The sequence below is a fragment of the Strix aluco genome, chromosome 10 (genome assembly GCF_031877795.1).
Source record: "Strix aluco isolate bStrAlu1 chromosome 10, bStrAlu1.hap1, whole genome shotgun sequence".
Classification (NCBI taxonomy): domain Eukaryota; kingdom Metazoa; phylum Chordata; class Aves; order Strigiformes; family Strigidae; genus Strix; species Strix aluco.
This window is the reverse complement of record NC_133940.1, coordinates 16,074,042-16,091,830: the sequence shown is the minus strand read 5'-3', so window position 1 is coordinate 16,091,830 and position 17,789 is coordinate 16,074,042. Positions and strand designations below refer to the sequence as shown.

General features: G+C 62.9%; 1 protein-coding gene across 7 annotated transcripts; it reads right to left on the bottom strand.

Annotated features, from left to right (window-relative positions):
- Positions 1 to 5,056: 5,056 nt before the first annotated feature.
- LOC141927945 (Krueppel-like factor 8) lies at positions 5,057 to 13,471 on the bottom strand. Of its 7 annotated transcripts, none has more exons than XM_074835399.1 (7): positions 13,387 to 13,438; positions 10,541 to 10,677; positions 9,484 to 10,039; positions 8,708 to 8,834; positions 8,454 to 8,587; positions 7,307 to 7,484; positions 5,057 to 6,803 (listed from the first exon to the last, which is right to left on the bottom strand). In XM_074835399.1, the coding sequence occupies exons 2-7, from the start codon at positions 10,607 to 10,609 to the stop codon at positions 6,545 to 6,547; spliced, it is 1,323 nt and encodes a 440-aa protein (XP_074691500.1). In that variant the 5' UTR covers positions 10,610 to 10,677; positions 13,387 to 13,438; the 3' UTR covers positions 5,057 to 6,544. The 7 variants fall into 7 exon arrangements, with proteins under 7 accessions (XP_074691500.1, XP_074691502.1, XP_074691503.1 ...); XM_074835401.1 differs by having other exon boundaries at positions 9,490 to 10,039; XM_074835402.1 differs by having other exon boundaries at positions 8,708 to 8,810; positions 9,490 to 10,039.
- Positions 13,472 to 17,789: the final 4,318 nt, after the last annotated feature.

Genomic DNA, 17,789 nt, shown 5'->3' with positions numbered 1-17,789 from the left:
CGAAGTCCCACAGCACATCCCACCAAGCAGGTTGTGGCAGGTATGTGGGGGAGGGGAAGGGGGGCCAGACCCTGGCTGGGGGTCACCAAGACTGGCTTTCCTCCTGCAGCAGCTTTTTCTCACCATGCTGCAGCCCCCAAACTCATCCATCCACCCCCAAAGCGGTGGCTGGAGCACCCACCTCTCGCTGCGCCGTGATGGACATCCCCAAGTCCTCTCTGAATCTGCCTCCCTGGGGCGAGGCCACAGCAGATTTGGGCCAGGAGCTCCTGGTTTAGCCTCGGTGCTGGTTGGGAGCCTTACGCTGGCCAGGGAAGGGGGACACACACCCCCCCCCGCAGCTTGCCTTTCACCATGAGCAAGAGACAAAGGTCTGCAAAGCTGCCAGAGCAACCTGCCACCTCGGCCCCCCGCTCCCCCACCGAAACCCAAAACCACCTATTTTTGTCTTTGCCTTTCTCCTCCTCGGGAGGTTTCCAGCCATCAAATCCTTCCTGGGAGCCCTTCAAAGGAAAAGCGGCCGCCCCATCCACTTGCTAAACCAGTCTGAGCAGTGCCGGGCTGGCAGGCAAGAGAGGCCCCCTGCACCCCCCTGCCTGGCCAAGCTGGGACTGGGAAATGGCCGAGAAACCAGTCAGAGGGACCTCGGGTGACCCCAGAGCAAGGAGACAGATGAGCATTGCACCCCACGGGATGAAGGCATCACCACCCCATTGCACACCCCAGGGAGGTGGAGATGCCACCAGCCAAGTGGGACCCCCCCCAGCAGGCTGCAATCCCCCACGCAGCCATTGCTCATCCACAGAAGAAAAGTAATTTTAGGCTTGCTAAATTTTTTAGCCTGGCTGTGACGTAAAGAGAGGCCAGAGAAAAGGGCAGCCAAGTGATGGGGAAAGAGCCCCGAGGAGCTGGGGAGGCCCCTGTGTTCCCAGCCAAGCGGAGCTGGAGCATGGGGAGGTATCGCAGCCCCGGGCAGGGAAATTCAACAGCTACCCCAGGTTTTCCTGGGAGAGGAGGAGGGTGCTGAGGAAGCAGGAGGACCTGAGGCAGAAGTATGTTTCCAGGACAAATGGCAGGGTGGAAGTAAGGGGAAGGTACCTGCCTTCCTCCCCCCAAAAATCCAGCTTTGGTCCTTCCCCAAACCCAGAAAACAAGGGGGGTTTGCCTGTGCTCTCACCTGGGCTGCAGGGATGGACCTGAGGGTCCTGCAAGAGGGTCTATCTCATCAGCCCTGCAGAAAGCTTGAGTAAACCCAGCACAAGGGAGACACAATATATAGAGAGTGAGTTTAAGTATCTGCCCTCCCCGAGCCCCACCTGGAGGAGTGATGCCCAAAGAATAAAAGCAAGAGCTGTAGCAAAGCCCAGGCCTGCCCCAACAGCACATGGAAACCCCTCCAATAGCCACCAAGGGAAAAGCCAAGCTACAAGCACAACCCCACCCAGTCACTGGAGAATCCACCCAGCAGATGTGATGCTGGATATTCCCTTTGTGCCACAGAATCTGGTGGCCCTGGGGCCCCTGAGGGGCTTTGCTAAAGCTCAGACACCACTTTCCCCAAGAAAGCGGGTGGCACAGACTTCCCTGGGGTTCACCTTGCTCTTGGCCCGGGCACAAGCAGAGGCTGAAGGAGACTTCTTGGTGTTGGATGTTGAGAAGGTATTGGAGGCTCTCAGACACATGGAAATGTCACCTGGGGCTGTCACAGGATCAAGATTCAGCTCTGCTGTCTCCAAGACAGGTCCTGGACAGCTTCAGAGTCAAGAAGCTTTGCCAAGAGCTGCCTGCAGCCTCACTGTGGAGGTCATGAGATGCACATCCCCACATGTGGGGCACAGTGAGGGCCAGCAGCTCCCACTGGAGTGACAACCCAGCCGGCAGGCCCAGGTTCACAGGGTGAGGCAGGTCCAAGGTCAAGGTGGGGAGCCAGCAGCATCCATGGCTGTGGTGGAACTGAAACAGCTACAGCACAGCTCAGGGAAGAGCTAGAGGCCCCAGGCTGAGCTTAAATGGGCTCCTGGGCCCATGGGTGTGGGGTGGAGGTCTCAGGTGAGGCTGCTTAGAGCAATTAAGGTCAATTAGTGCCCTCAGGGTTTTACATAGGAGAGCAGGCTGGGAGGAAGCAGAGCCTGGACTTCATGAGATGATGGTATCAACCCTGGGGAGGGGTTACCACCCTGCTGCCTTTTGGGCAGGACCTCAGCATCTGCTTCCACCACAGGGTGATGCTCATGCTGGAGAGAGGACTGATGTCCCTTTGCCGTATGTGTTTGACACAGGACCCTGTGTGACCTCCACAGCTCTGTGCCTCCTCCCAAGACCTGGGGGCTTCACCCCACCTTCCCACCACCCACCCAGCCTACGCTGACAGCTCACCCACCCGTACGGCCGTGCCCTGCTGTGGGACCGGGGGATGCTGAGGTCCAGTGCCACAAAAGGTCTCCCAGAGGCAGGAGAAAGGATGAAGGGGGTGAAATCGGAGCTGGACGGGGGTCCCACAGAGGGGTGCAGCGTGGGGGGGTGGTCCGAGGGCTTCCTGAACTCATCCGTCAGCAGAGGCAAGGCGAGCGGGGCCGGGCAGGAGGGATGTTTGCGCAGGGGCTGGAGTGTTTGCCTTGCCTTGATAATGACACGCATGCCGTCACGCTCCAGCCAACGGCCTGGCCCTGGCCACACGCCGGAGAGGCAAAGTAGGACAGACGGACGGACAGACAGACAGAGATGGCTTATTCGGCAGCGCTGCAAGCCCAGGACAAGGCTGGCTTGGCAAGGTCAAGGACCATCACCCCTTATACTGAGGGTTATCCCCACACCATGATGGGCTGGGGGGAGCAACTCTGCACAAACTGGGGGGCAGCAGAGGGCGCTGCCTGCAGAGACACACTGGGCACCCCCATGCCATCCCGTTTCCGCCCCCCCGCGTCACCAGGGTAAATATTTACGGCTGCCGGGGCCCGGAGGCAGCGGCTCCTCGGCACAGGGACATTGCAAAACCCAGAGCACGTTCACACGGAGCTGCGGCAGGTCTAGGCCCCCCCTCCTCCTCCTCCTAGCCCCCAGCAAGCATCCATCACCCCACAGGGCCCCCAGCATCACACCTGCTGTGGGGAAAACGGGGAATGGGGCCGGATGGGGGAAAACCAGGGAAAAGACACTTTGCCCCAAAACCGTGTTCCCGCCAGCGTGAGCTCAGCTGGAAAAAAGCAGCTGACAGAGTTTTCCCATCTGAGGGTACAACAAAGCCGTGGTCGGCACCTGGGAGGGGTGACATGGGGACACAGGGGTGCTACATGCCACCTGTTTGCAGCCAGAGGTGTCTCTGTCATCGATGCAGCAAGTTTCTCCCCCAGCAGGTCTCAGCACCCTTCTGGGTGCAACCCCAGCTCTGTCCCAGCCACCATCACCGCTAGCGTCCCCACTTGGGGACACACTGGTTTCACTTGTTAATTTGGGGGACAAAACAAGCACTTTTGTGGGTGGGTTTGGGGGACGCCAAGGCTGAGCCCTGCAGGGCTGGGGGCCAGTGCCACGCTCCCCAGCAGCTGCAGATCTCACCACACAGGACGCTGCAGGGCCAAAGCCAAACGGTTCCAGGCTGCGTTGGCGGCGGAGGGTTCCACACCCACGGGAGTGCTTTCCCGGGGGAGCAGCACCTCGGCACCACCAGCCCTCTGCCACCCGCGTCCCAGGATTTCTGGGTGCCAGCAGTCTCCACCCGGGGTCCAGTTCAAAGTGTGGGCACAAATAGCTTAGGGTTTGATATGCAACAGCCAAAACCTCACGCAACGCCATCGCTTTGGGTTTTCTGCCCTTGGCAGAGAAAACACCTCTTCTTGTTGCCGTTCGCAATCTGCTCCTCCAAAGGCAACTTGCCCTCGCCCGCCCCGGCGCTGGCCCAGCGCGGTCCATGGGCGCCACCGGCTGCACGGGCGCTGTTCTGGTCACGCAGCACCGCGCCCACGCCACCAGCAACACCCGAGACGGTATTTTGGGGTGCACCCCCCACCTGCAGCATTGCCCGGGCACCCCCGTGCACAGGTGGGAGAGGGGTGCCCTCCCCCGGGAACCATGTGACCGCGGGGGCAGCACCCACCCACTGTTCCCCCCGGCGCCTGCTGCAGTGGCACATGGGGACACCGGGAGACCCCCCCAGCAGAGGAGTGGTGAGGAGGGGGGAGCTCAGGCCACCCGAGGGAGCACCCCATAAATAGACCTGGGGGCAGGAGGGTCCCCGGGGCATGGCCTGGGGTACCAGCACCCCCGAAAGGCCAGCACAGAGCCCAAGCCCCCCCCAACGCCCAAAAATCACCCCTGCACCACAGGGACAACCTGCTCCTGCAGCACCCCGAATGCTGCTCCACCCCAAAAAAATAAAATCAAACTGAGGAGATGGAGAAGCCTCCCATGCCGTGGGGCACAGAGATATGGGGGCGCATGATGGGGGGGGGGGGGGGCACCCCTTTCGGCTGCCTGCCTGGAGAAGGGGAGATCCAGGCCCCCCCACCCCAGATAAGGTGGGAAGCCGGGAACATCCTGGGGAAGGGGACAAGGGGGGGAACCACTGGATGGCAGCAGGAGCCCCCAGTGGGATGGGGGGACGTCGGGGCGGGGTTTAGCACCTCTCTCTGCCTGGGGTGTGGTGGGGGGCCCCTTCACTGCCCACTCAGAGGGGTTTTTGCTCCCCATTCTCTGCCTCGGGAGTGTAGGGAGGTGGTTTTTGGGTGCTGCAGTGGTGGATGAGGGTCTCGCCTCGAGGGGAGCCCCCCTCCATCACACGGGTCACTGCTGAAGCACAAGGCAGGCCAAGATGCCAGTAAGTGTCCCACGGGAGATGTTTAAAAGGAAGGAAAAGCCACATTTTTCCACAGCTCTGAAATCTCTTCAGTTCCTGGGAAAGGGAAGATTATTAAACCAAAAACTGTCATTTCGCCCAGCTCAGCCCCTCTCCTCCTGGCACTGAGGATGCAGGAGAGCTCCTGCTGCCCGCGCTCTGCCCTGGTCCTGGACCCTCTCCCTGCCCCGCCGCTGCGGCAAAGCAAGACACAGACGGAGGAAATTCATCTACTTTCAATATTATTCCTGTGTAGAAAAAACGTCAAACAGTTTTGTATAAATATCACAGCTCAAGAGTTTAAAATTGCATGTTGGGTTTGTTGTTTTTTTTTTTTTTAAACAACAAAATAGAAAACAGAAACACACGCCACACCCTCCCTGCCCCGGGGCTTGGAAAACAGCAGAGGCGCAAGATGGAGTCCCTGGATGGGGGGGTCCCATGGGGCTGCCAGCAGTGGTGACCCCAAAATCTCAGAGGAACAGATCAGCCCCCAAACCCCAAGGGTTTTCACAGCCTGCCCTTCGGGGTTTCTCACCTTCTTTAGGCCAACGCTTCCCAGGAGGATTTGGGGCCATGCCGGGTGAAGGAAGGACACGGGGGTGCAGCCCCAGGAGAAGCCAAATCAGCCGGCGAGCAGGGCTTTGGGAGCGGGGACACGCGGCAGGATGGGGACACGCACACACACAGACCTTGCCAAAATCACAGAATCACTTCGGTTGGAAAAGACCCTTGAGATCACTAAGCCCAACCATTAACCTCGCACTGCCAAGTCCGCCACTAAACCGTGTCCCCAAGCGCCACGTCTACACGTCTTTTAAGTACCCCCAGGGATGGCGACTCCAGGATTTCCCTGGGCGGGCAGCCTGTTCCAGTGCTTGACAACCCTTTTGGTGAAGAAATTTTTCCTAATATCCAATCTAAACCTCCCCTGGCACAACATGAAGCCGTTTCCTCTTGTCCTATCACTTACGAAAACACCCCCAGTTCCCTCAGCTGCTCCTCACAGGACTTGTGCTCCAGACCCTTCACCAGCTTCGCTGCCCCTCTGGACGCGCTCCAGCCCCTCAAGGTCTTTCTTGTAGTGAGGGGCCCAAAACTGAATCCGGTACTCGAGGTGCGGCCTCACCAGTGCTGAGTACAGGGGGATGATCCCTTCCCTGTCCCTGCTGGCCACGCTATTTCTGATACAAGCCAGGATGCCATTGGCCTTCTTGGCCACCTGGGCACACTGCCGGCTCATACTCAGCCGGCTCTCGATCACCACCCCCAGGTCCTTTTCCGCCCGGCAGCTCTCCAGCCTCTCCTCCCCACATCTGCCGTGCACCAGTTCCCCCTCCCCAGGCAGCCTCCCCCCAGCTGAAGGCATGGGCTCACAGAGAGCTTTCAGCACCGCCCCCCCCCCAACCAGCCCCACAGGTACTGGTTGGAGGGGATAGGGGGGTGTCACAGCCCCCCACCATGCTTCCCACCAAGGCTGCAACCCCGAATCCTGCCACCCTCCCAGCACAAGAATGGGGCTGCTCCCACAGCAACTGGGACGGGGCTTTGGCTGGAGAAAATGTGGGGGCACCCCACAAAAATAATAATTACAATTAAAAAGGGTGTGGCCACAGTCTGCCTTTTTTAACTTAGAAACAGTTCAACTGTCCCATAGTCTTCAAAAAAGAAAACAACCAACAGCTGGCAGCCCCCACCCTCCCCGTCCCCCCCTTAAAACTCCATAAAATCACAGTTCCACGTTCCGCAGTTTCCCTTTTTTTTGGTGGTGGTGCTCTTGTTTGTGGGTTGTTGTTGGGTTCCCCCGCCACCCTTCTTGCTTTTTCTTTTCCTCCTGGCCCTCCTGCGTGTCCCTGGCAGCTCCCATGAAGTCCAGCACATGCCAAGGGATGCAGAGAGGTGACGTGCCAGGGTCCCTTCTCCTGTGGGGACAGGGACACGCAGTGGCTGGGGATGGAGAGGCAGCGGCTTTCTGGAGAGGAAGGAGGCCGACAGCTATTGCACAGGGGCGACGGCAGAGCCCCACCCCCCCCCACGCCTTTGTCCTTGCCCTGGTTCCCAGATTTTGCCCACAGGGACTGCGAGGGGGGCAGGAGACAGCAAGCACACGAGATGGAGACGGGCAAGAGGCTGAAGAGGCAGACGTGCAGGTCTGGAGGCCAGTGCTGGGTGAATCCTGGGTGAGGAGTTAAGGAGGAGCCTCCGGATGTCGCGAGTGGGGAGGAGAAGCCCAGAAAAATCAAGAAACGGGAGCAAGGGAGGAGGAGGACCAGTCCGGAAACCATCTTTTTACATCTTGCACCGGTGGGGCTCCCGGAGCAGCCACAGTTCACTTGCCGCTGGGCAGAGCTCAGCCTCTCTGCTCCCAGTCCCTCCGCTGCAGCCAGAGGAGCAGGGGCGGGGGGATGCACCCCCATTTTCCGCTGCTGTCCCCCCCCATCCCAGCCAGGTGCCCCAGGGACTTTGGCTCCTCACATCATGATGTGCCGCCGGCGGTGAAGTGCCAGGTGGTCGGAGCGGGAGAAGCTGCGGTCGCAGTCCGAGCAGCGGAAGGGCTTGATGCCCGTGTGCTTGCGGAAGTGCCGCGTCAGCTCGTCGGAGCGGGCAAACTTCCAGGTGCAGCCTTCCCAGGTGCATTTGTAGGGCTTCTCGCCTGCGCGAGGGGAGCAGAGAGGGGTCAGCATGGCAAAAATTACCCCCACCCGCTAACAGAATAAAGCAAAAAGCAGAGTTTCTTGGCTGCAGCAGGGTTGCCATGGCCACGCAAACCCCTCAGCATCGGCGCTGGCCCAGCGCGGTCCATGGGCGCCACCAGCTGCACGGGCGCTGCTCTGGTCACGCAGCACTGTGCCCATGCTGCCAGCAACACCCGAGATGGTATTTTGGGGTGCACCCCTCCACCTGCAGCATTGCCCAAGCACCCCCGTGCACAGGTGGGAGAGGGGTGCCCTCCCCTGGGCACCGTGTGACCGCGGGGGCAGCACCCACTGTCCCCCCCGGGACCTGCTGCAGTGGCAGATGGGGACACCAGGAGCACCCCCGGCAGAGGAGTAGTGAGGAGGGGGGAGCTGGGGCCACCCGAGGGAGCGCCCCATAACAAGGCTGGAAGTACCAGCACCCCCAAAGGGCCAGCACAGAGCATAAGTGCCCCCCAAGGCCTGCAGTGCTCCCAAAGTGACCCCCAGCCCCCAAGGGCCTCTTCAAACTCTGGCAGAGGGTGCCAGCACCCCCAAAGGGCCACCCTGAACCCCCAAAGGGCCTATTAGAGCCTCCAAAGGACCCCCCAGCCACTAGCAGAGGATGATGGTACCCCCAAAGGGCCCCTCTGAACCCCCAAAGGACCCCCAACCCCTGACACAGGCTGCCAGCACCCCTAAAGACTCATGAGCCCCCAAAGGCTGCTCCCCCAGCCCCTGGCAGCATCCCCAAAGAGCCTCCCCAAGCCCTCAAAATGACTCCCAGCCCTGGCACAGGGTGCCAGCACCCCCAAAGAGCCCCCTGAGCTCAGGGATGGGCCACCATTGCTCTCCCAACCCATCCCCAGGCACCCCCAGCCATCAGGAGCCAGGGGCGCTGATCCTGACACTCCCAGTCAGGGGGGGTGTGTGGTGCTCGCCCCTACCTGTGTGTATCCGCCGGTGAGCTTTGAGGTGGGAGCTTTTGGTGTAGACCTTATTGCAGCCCTCGAAGTCACACTGGTGGATGCGCCGCTTCTTCAGGTCGGGAGAATCGGCTCGCTGCCCCCGTGCTGCTGGCCTGCAAGGAGGAGGGAGGGATGGAGGGCACAATCCCTGCACCCACAGACCCCGCAGGGTGCCCAGGGACACAGCTCAGGGGGGACAACAAGGAGGGGGACACCCATATGAAAAGACTCACTCTCTCTGGAGGTCCTGGAAAGGGGCTGGGCCGCTCTCAGAGGCGCTGTCCTCACTGTCGCTGTTCATGTCCATGGGGTATATGGAGCCTGGGTCAATTTTCACTGGTGGGGGGCGGGAAAGAAAAGCTGTTGAGAAACAAGGAGGGAGGGGGTGAGGTTTGTGAGCAGAAAACAGAGACACCCCCCAAAAAACCCACCCCCACACACACACCAAAGGGACCAACCCTCCCCCTGCTCCCACAGCACCCCAAGCACTGTTCCACCCACAGAAACATAAAACCAAGCTGGGGAGAAGCCCCCCACACCATGGGGCACAGAGGTATGGAGGGACATGACTTCAGGGGGTCACCCCTTTCGGCTGTCTGCCTGGAGGATGGGAGATCCAGGCCCCCCCACCCCGGATAAGGTGGGAAGCCGGGAACATCCTGGGGAAGGGGACAGGGAGGCACAGGGGGAGGGCAGCTGAACTGAAACTAGAGCCCTGGCAGCAGGCAGCCAGTGGGAAGGGCAGGCAGGCTGCCAGCAGTGGGACGGGTGGCAGGCAAGCAGGGCAGGCAGCACCATGCCCCGTGTGTCCCCTGCCCTTCCCGTGTCCCCTTGGGGGCACAGGCTGGGGGCGACTTTGGATGAAGGTGGCAGGTGTGGGGAAGCAGATGGCGGGTGGGGGGGACACCTCAGCGTGGAAAAATTAGATCCCCTTCAGGGGTGCTGCTCCATGAAACGGGACATCCGCCCTCTCACCCCCCAAAAAATTTCAGGGTTTCCCCCCACGCACCCTTACCAGATCCAGCGTTCTTGCCGTCCCCCCCGATGAGGGGTACAGTGATGGCAGTGACGCCGTCAGTGGGCATGGTGGTGTAGACGACGGGGAGGGACTGGACCACCACAGGGATGGTCTGGAGGTTGCCCATCTTGCTGGGCAGGTTGACGGAGGGGATGGTGTGGATGACGTGGAGGATCTGCTGCCCACCGCTGCCCTGCGTGGAGGCCAGGATGGAGCCGGGCGAGAGAACGGCCGGGATGGCCGAGGTGGAGCTGAGGCCAGAGGGTGAGATGGAGACGGTGGTGGGAGCAGGGAGGGGGGGAGCCACCAGCAAGGGGGAGGACTGGACCGAGGTGGGGGGTGGCGGTGGGGGGGCTGAGGCCGCCGCTGCCACCTTGGACTTGTTGAGGGAGAGATCAACGGGCTCAGCCTGGGGCTGGCCACAGTCACTGGCCAGCAGCTCCTCAGGGGGCTCCGTCTTGATGTCAGTCAGCAGCACCGGGGGGTCGAGGGGGCCCTCGGCCAACAGCGCCGACGAGCTCATGGCGGGTGTCGCCTTCCCCTGGCCCTGCAAGAGACCCACAGCCCGTGAGGGGACGGGTAAATCGAGGCACGGGGCTGAAGGGCTTTTGCCTCGGGCCTTGGCCCCCGCTGGGTGAGGGGACACCAAGAGGCCCCCGGGCCGCGTGTAGCGGCAGCAGCCGGGCGGCCGAGGACGCGTCCCCCACCCCGCCCCCAGGCCCGGGCCCGGGCCCGGGCTCGGGCTCAGGCCCAGGCCCAGGCCCAGGCCCAGGCCCACCGGTCCCTCACGACGGCAGCGGCGCGAGCCGAAGGCGGGAAGGGGAGAACCCGCCCCCCCCCCGCCCGCGCGCCTTTGTGCCGCTGCCCGGCCCCGCCCCTGCCTCCCTCAGGGCCGGGCGGGGCGGGGGGAGTGGGCGTGGCTCCCGCGGGGCGGTGCCGGGCCCCGCCACGCTCCCCTCCCCCGCGTCTTAAAGGGGCCGCGCCGCCGCTGCGCGAAACCCGCCCCCCCCACCCCCCGTGCGGCGCAAGGCGGCGGCGGGTCACTCACCGGCCAGGCGGCGCGGGGGGGGCTCCTCCGCGGGTGCGCGGCGCTCATCCCCTCCGCGGGCAGGATCATGCTCCCCGCCGCGCTTCACCGGCCGGGCCGGGCCGGGCGAGAGGTGTGAACGGCCCCGCGGCTCCACCCTGGCTCGGCCCGGGGTGGAGCTCCTTAAAAGGGCCCGGCCGCGGCAGGGAGGGGCTGCGGGGCCGGCCCCCGCGGGAGGCACCCGGGCAGGGCCCCACCCGCGACAACCCACCCTACCCCCCCCCCCCCCCACAAAACCCCCCCACGCGCGGAACACCCCAGGACCACACACCCCTCCCGCCCCCCCGCCGGGGGTCCCTCCGGTACGAGGGCACGCGTGGGGGTGCCCAGCACGCAGACGCCGCGAGGGACACCCCGCCCCCCCCCAGCAGGACTTCCATCACCCCGGCACTGACACCCCCCTGAGCACCCCCCACACCCCCCCGCACGGCCAGGGACCCCCAGCACGTACCTGGCTGCAAGCAGAGACCTTCCCCCCCGAGACAGGCACCCGGAGCCCCCCACGCACACTCACACACACTCACACACACACAGACACCCGCGCGGCCCCTCCCCGGGGCACACCCAGCGCACACACCCCGCGCACACACCCACCCCCTGCGCACACACACACAGCCGGGACCCCCCCAAACACCCCCACTCCCAGCCAAGAACACCCCCCCCAATACCCCCACACAAAGCCAGGGACCCCCAAAACACACTCACCCCCCCTCACAAATTACTAGTACCCCCAAAACACCTCCCCTACAAGCAGGGACCCCCCCCAAACACCCCCACTCTCAATCAGGGACACTCCTAAGACCCACACACACTCACACATCACCGGGACCCCCAAAACAACACCCCCCAGCCAGCCCCCCCCAAACACACTCACATCCAGGTACCCTCTCCCTCCCCAGGGACACCCCCACAGACGGCCACACAACTGCCCCCCCCCTGCAGCTGGCGGCCCCCAACCCAGCACACCCCCCAAGAGCACCCCCAGGACTCTCAGACCCACTCCCACCCTCTCACACCCGAGGGGGACCCCACAACCAGATCCCATTTGGGGGGGGGGCACAAAGGGGCGATTCCTCCCCCCCTCGGGGACCCTCCCCACCCCAACTTTGGATGGGGACTTGCACCCCAAAACCCTGTGGGACTGGGGGGTGAGAGAAGTGGCAGCCAGGTGGGTAGGGGGCTTTACTGCCCCCCCAAATCCAGCCTTGCTGCCCCTTCGGGGACCCCCACAACCCATCGAGATTTCATCAGTGAGCTGAATTCCTCCGTCCTCAGCCTGGGCTCACCTGAAACCCACCCAGGTTGGGGGGGGGGGGGGGTGAGGGGACCCACGAGCTCCCCCCCAAGCCCCATGTCGAGGGGTCCCCTCCCTACTCCCCTATTTTGCCTCCCCCGGGAATAGTCACACACACCCCCTTTTTGTCCTAAAATAGCTCAGGGAGGGATGTGGGGTGCCCCCAAACCATGGGGTGACCTTGGGGGCGGGGGGCAGGCGTGGGAAAATACAGGCAGCTGCCTTCCATCCCTCCCTGCCTGGTCCCTGTGTGTCCTCCCCCCCGGTCCGTGTCCCCCACCCGTGGGCGTGGGGGGGCACACCCCGCCGCCGTCACACCTCCCCGAGGAATTTCCTCCCCGCTCCACCCTCTGGCAGCGGCCGCCCGGGATGCTGGGGGGGAGGAGGGGGGGGAGGAGGAGAGGATGGGAGGGGTGCTCGTGGGGACCGAGTACGGGGGGATCCCCCCCCGCCCCCGTGGGGCAGTGGGGGGCTCAGCCCCACTTCCCACGGCTGGGAGGTGACGGCTGGATAGGCTTCAGTACAAACACGGCCCCCCCCCCCCCCCAAAAAAAAAGCACTGCCCTGCACGGCCTCACCCCCCGTGGGCCACCCCCTCGCCCCACATTTTGGGGGTGCGGGGCGGCTCTCCCAAAGCCAGCCCCCCCCGGGAGGGGAGGAGGGAGGGAATTTGCGAGCGTGTCTGTTCCCGACGGCTCGGCCCTGGCCGCAGGCAGGGCGCAGGCAGGGCGCGGGCAGGCAGGCAGCCTGAGGGCAGGGCGCTGCGGGCAGCCGGCTGGCAGCTGCCCCCCCGGTCCGGGCGATGATGTGGGGACCGGGGGACGCGGCGGTGTCCCCTCGATACCGTCTTTTTATAGCCCGGGTAGCGGGGGAGGGGGGAAGGGGGGGAAGGGCACCGAGTCCCGCCAACGCCATCTGCTCCGGGGCCACCCCGCCCGGCCACCGCCCGCCAGCGCGGGGAGGCCCTGCCCTGCCTGCTGCCCTGCCTGCTTCTGCCCTGCCTGCTTCTGCCCTGCCTGCCCCTCCACACCCTTCCCTGCCGCCCTGCCCCGCGGAGCAGCCCGGGCTGGTGGGGGGGGAAGGGGGGGGCACACACACACACGACACGCAGAAGGAGGGTCGGGCCCTTTAAGAGCAAAGGGCGTGGGAGGGGGGGAGGGGAGGGCGGGGCGCGCCGCGACGTCGCCCCTCGCCCCCCCCTTCCCCTCCGTCCCCCCCCCGCGGTGACCTCCCAAGCGCGCGGCAGCGCCCGCCCCGGAAGCGGCCACGGCGGGGGGGGCCCACGCGGGGCCCGGCGGGGGGGGGAAGGGAAGGGAAGGGCGGGGGGGGCGGTTCCCACCCCCCCGCCCTTCCCTCCCCCCCCCCCCCCTCCCAGGCCCCGTGCTGCTAAACACCCCCCAGCAGGTCCGTTCCCACCCGTGGGCGCTGCCCCTTTAAGAACCCACGCAAAATGGAAGCGGCCGCGCCCGCGGGTCTCCCCACCCCGGCCCGTCCCGGTCGAGGCCCCACTCACTTTCCCCCGCGCCTCCTCCGAGCGCATCCCCTCCGCCGCCGCCGCCGCCGCCGCCGCTGCCCCGGGGCGGTGCCGGGTGGGGCGGGTGGGGCCCCACGGGCGGGGAGGGGCGGGGCCGCGTTGGGCGGAGCTCCCCTCCCCCACCCATTTTTGGGTGGGGGCACCCCCGCCCCCCCCCAAAAAAATAAAAAAGGGGTGCCCCGCCCTGCGGTGACATCACCAGCAGCCAATGGGCGGCTCCCCTCGCATCCGGCGTTGCCGTGGAAACAGATGCAGGCTTTGGGGAGGAGGGGATCCCCCACCTGCTCCCATCCCCCCCCAAACCCCACCCCACGCAGGGCCCCCCCCCCAGTCGCGGGGGAGGGGCATGCTGCTGGAGGGGCTGAGACCGGGCGAACTCGTGTCAGCGGTGGCTGGGCAGTGGGCAGGGGCAGAGCCCCCCCCCATTTAGGGGGGCCATGTCTCCCCACCCACACGTGACAGGAGGGGGAGCATCCCCCTGCACCCACACACCGCCCCACCCTCTGGGGCCATGGAGCACCCCCAAAACCCCAGGACCAGCACCCATGGGTGCCTCAGGAGGGTGGAGGCAGGACGTGGCCCCTGGGAGGACGTTCCCATGGGGGGGGCCGGGCTCTGCCTGCAGCCCTGCCTGCAGCCCTGCCTGCTGCCTGCCCACACGGCCCTGCCGGCTCTCTACCTCCCGAGGCCCCCACCACCCAGGTAACCCCCCCCCAAAATATTTGGGCTGTCTGGAGCACCCCCTCAGCACCCCGCTCTGCCCCAACACCCCAGCTGGGGGGCACCGGCACGGCTCAGGGGGCAGGTTGGGTCCCCCGGGGAGGTCAGAGCTGGGGGAGCCTCTCCCAGGGGTTCGCTGGGGCTGCAGCTGCAGGGGGGGTGTCTGGGGGTCTCCCAGCCTCGGGGTGCCCCTCCCTGTGGGTCCCCGGCCTTGCCTGGGGGCAGCTCCTGCCCTGAGTTTGCCAGCCCGGCAGGAGCCGGTCACGGTCACAGCTGCCTCGGCAGTGACCTTGGCCAACGAGGAGAAGCTGCAGCTGCTCAGCGTGGAGGTGCCCGTTGATACGGGGACCCCCGGTGACACCCCGCTCTCACCCAGCTGCCGCAGCTCAGCTGGGAGTGGGAGCAGACCTACCCCTTTTTTTTTTGCAAAAAAAATGCAACTCCCCCTCCCAGAAAAGATGCAGGGGGGAAGCACCTGCCTGAGCCCATGTGGACCCCCCCTCGCCCCCATGGGTACAGACCCCCCTTGGCCAACCCCCGCCTCTCGCCTTCTCCAGAGCTGTGAAACTTTTGGGGATCGGAAAAGCTTTTTGGGGTGAGAGCCAGGTGGTGAGAGTGGGCACTGCGCCTGGAGGGCCCCATCCTGACCCCCACGCCGATATCGAGCTGCAGGACCAGCTGCAAGGCCCGAAATGCCAGGGAACTCCCCAAAAAAAGACAGGAAAAAGGCAGCGGGTCGCCCTTCCTGTCCCCAGAGCTCGCTGCGGAAACATGGCCCTAGGGAAAACGCCAGCCCAGCGTGGGGTGGGGTGCAGGCAGCTGCCCGCGTCAGTGTCAGTTGAGGGGGGACGTCAAGGACGCCTTCAGGCAGGAGGGGTGGGACAAGGAGCCCTGGGCAGGGGGTTGTGCTGGTGCTGGGGGGGGCTCTGCAGCTCCTGGGGGGTCCCAGCCCCGCAGCATTGGTGCCTCCTCCAGCAGCTCTGCTGGAACTGGGGGAGGGTGGACTGAGGTCGACCTGCTGTTTATTTATTGAGTTTCCTTTGAATAAAAAGGCAGCAAAATGAACTCGTGCTTTTGCTGCACCCACAAGACACAGGGCGCTGGCTTGTCCTTTTCTTCATCAAAGAGGAAGGGCGTTGTATCCCAAACTCATTTATCTGCCTTGAGAAGAGCCAAAGTCTTCATCCACGCTCACCCCGGCTCGGACAAGGTGTCCCGGGCCGGAGGGCAGGGGAGGTTCATGCATCACTTTTAGCAGAGGAGAGAAGGACAATGGGGACAGTCCCCCCAAGAAAGGGGCCACACATGTCTGTGCTCCGAGTGGTCCCTTGAGCACATCGAGCCCCAAGGGGAAGGTCCAACACCACCACCCCTTTGGCTCCAAAAAGCAGCACTGTTGGTTTCAGCATCAAGATTGAATCCAGGTCCATGGGGACAGCCACCACGGCCAGGCTGAAGGTGAGGGACACGGCCCTCTGCTGCTGAGCTCGTCTCGATGCTTTAAGACTGTGGTCTGCAACCCCCCAGGAAGGAAAAGGGCTGGTCGCAAAGAGGGAATAGCAAAAGGACAAGTGAGGAGGTGTGATGGACGTGCTGATGGGTGCTGACGGCTTCCAGCAGCCTTCAAGCTTTTTAAGCAGCAGAACACAGGCCAGAAACATCTGCTCGGCTACAAAAGTGCTGCATGTTGTTCTTGCCCACCCTGGGAGCAGACAAAAAAAATCAAAGCACCCCAGAAATGGGTGTGTTTTGCTGTTCACCCACCCCCCTGAGGTGAGGAGCTCTATGTTGAATAAGACCAGATCCCTCCACCATCAAACCAAGTGCAGTAGCTCCATGCCTCTGCTTTCAAGATTAACCACAGATGTGATCATTGATCCCACAAAGGGAAACCCACAGGCTCTTGGCAGGGCACCATCCTGCCTCTCTCCTCCCTGATGAGCCTGATCCACCACCATCAGCATCTTGAGGTCCGACTGTACTGAGATGTTTACGCAAACCCCTCTGCAGGGAGCTGGTCCCTTCCCACCGCTCTGCCGAGGGAGCCAGGTCCCTCCAGCACAGCCACAGCCCCAGCGCCTGCTTCTTGCAGCTGGGGTTTGATCAAATGCTTCAGGTGGGCTCAGCTGCATCCCTCCCATTGCAGGTCTCGCCCCCTTCCAGCCCAACTCAGTGCCCGCCCCTTTGTTCTTGAGGTGCTGAACATGTAAGCAAGCCCAAACATCCACACAGTCTTCTTGAGAAACGTCTAGAAAAATGGATAAGATGGAAATTGAAGGAACTATCAGATTCAGAGGGTTGTGATGAGCACTAGGAAGTTCCAATGGTCACTGGTTATGGAGATGACTATTCCTCTCTGTTCAGCACTTTTGAGACCATAGCTGGACCCTGTGACCAGTCTGGGGCTCACCAGTACAAGAAAAGCAGACAGGAGATAGTGGAGCTTGACTGGGAGGTACAAGGAGAGACTGAGGACACTGGGTCAGCACAGGGGCTCTCACTGCTGCCTGCAAGTGCTTACAGGAGGGTACAGGAAAGAGCCAGGCTTCTCCTTGTGATGACAGACAAGAGGCAACAGCTCAAAATGCAATGGGAAGCTCCGATACATGGATTTTTATTGCTCAGTTTAAAATCATGAGGATGATCACCCCTTGCACCAGGGCTCTTAGACAGAAACCCCATTCTTGCACGTGTCTCAGCTAGGCCAGGCCCTGAGGTGTCTACCTGGAGGAGGACAATGGACATGGAGATGAGGCCTTGCCTACATAAGTCTGACATACAGACTGTACAATCTTAACCACCCAAAATTACCCTTTCCCCAGCTCACATAGGGTGAAGATCCCTCATCTGGCCAAACGCTATTCCCCAGAGGGTCACAGTGGCTGTACGTGACTTGGACACGAGACCTTCTGCACTCCAGGATGGTGCTGATGCTAATAAGGAGGTACCTACAAGCCATGACTGAGCAGAGCAAGGCTCTTGTCAGGGAACTTGACTTCACCTTGCAGAATCCATGTGACCCACTGGATGGTTGGAGGAGCTCGGTCCCAGCTGCAGAGCAGTACCTGGCAGCTGCTGGGCACCGCAGACCTGTGTCCATCCCACCCAGCTCCTTCTCATCTCCTGGAGACTTTGACACCACCGCTACTACTGCTACAGAGGCGGAAGGGAAGTACCCCGTGGGAGAGCTCCAAAAGGTCAGTTGATCTCAACACAGCTCATCATGGGGGTAACAGCTGCTTGTTCACCCTCAAGTCAACCCTACTCAAGTCATCCAGGCTTGGTCCAATGCAGGTAGCAGGAAGGAAATTGTTAGAACCCCCCCGAGCAGAGAGGCACAGTACTAAGACATACACAGCAAAGCGCAACTTTTTTTGTTTTTCTTCGATAGCAAGAGCTGCCAGAACAAAGGGGAAGAGTCTTCCAGAAGGTCAGGCGAGGGTGCAGAGCCTGATCCACTGAGCCTTGCTGCTCGCTGATGCCACGGGACCGTGGCTGGTCACTGGAAGGACCCTGCCCGGCACAGTCACACACTGGCAGCGACCCACCCCGGCCTCCAAAAAGGCCCCCAGGTTCACTTTTGGGAAAGAGACAAAATATACAACAGTACTATCAAAAAAGGTAAGTCTTGAAATAAAGCCATCCACATATTTTCATCCATA

What these genes read in the sequence shown, in the direction of transcription:
- LOC141927945 (XM_074835399.1), bottom strand. Translation starts at nt 10,609, where the DNA reads ATGATCCTGCCCGCGGAGGGGATGAGCGCCGCGCACCCGCGGAGGAGC. An exon ending in TCACCGGCGGATACACACAG is followed by an intron (nt 7,485 to 8,453) that starts GTAGGGGCGAGC and finishes CCCCTCGCGCAG; the next exon opens with GCGAGAAGCCCTACAAATGC. An exon ending in CGCCGGCGGCACATCATGAT is followed by an intron (nt 6,804 to 7,306) that starts GTGAGGAGCCAA and finishes CTTCCTCTCCAG; the next exon opens with AAAGCCGCTGCCTCTCCATC.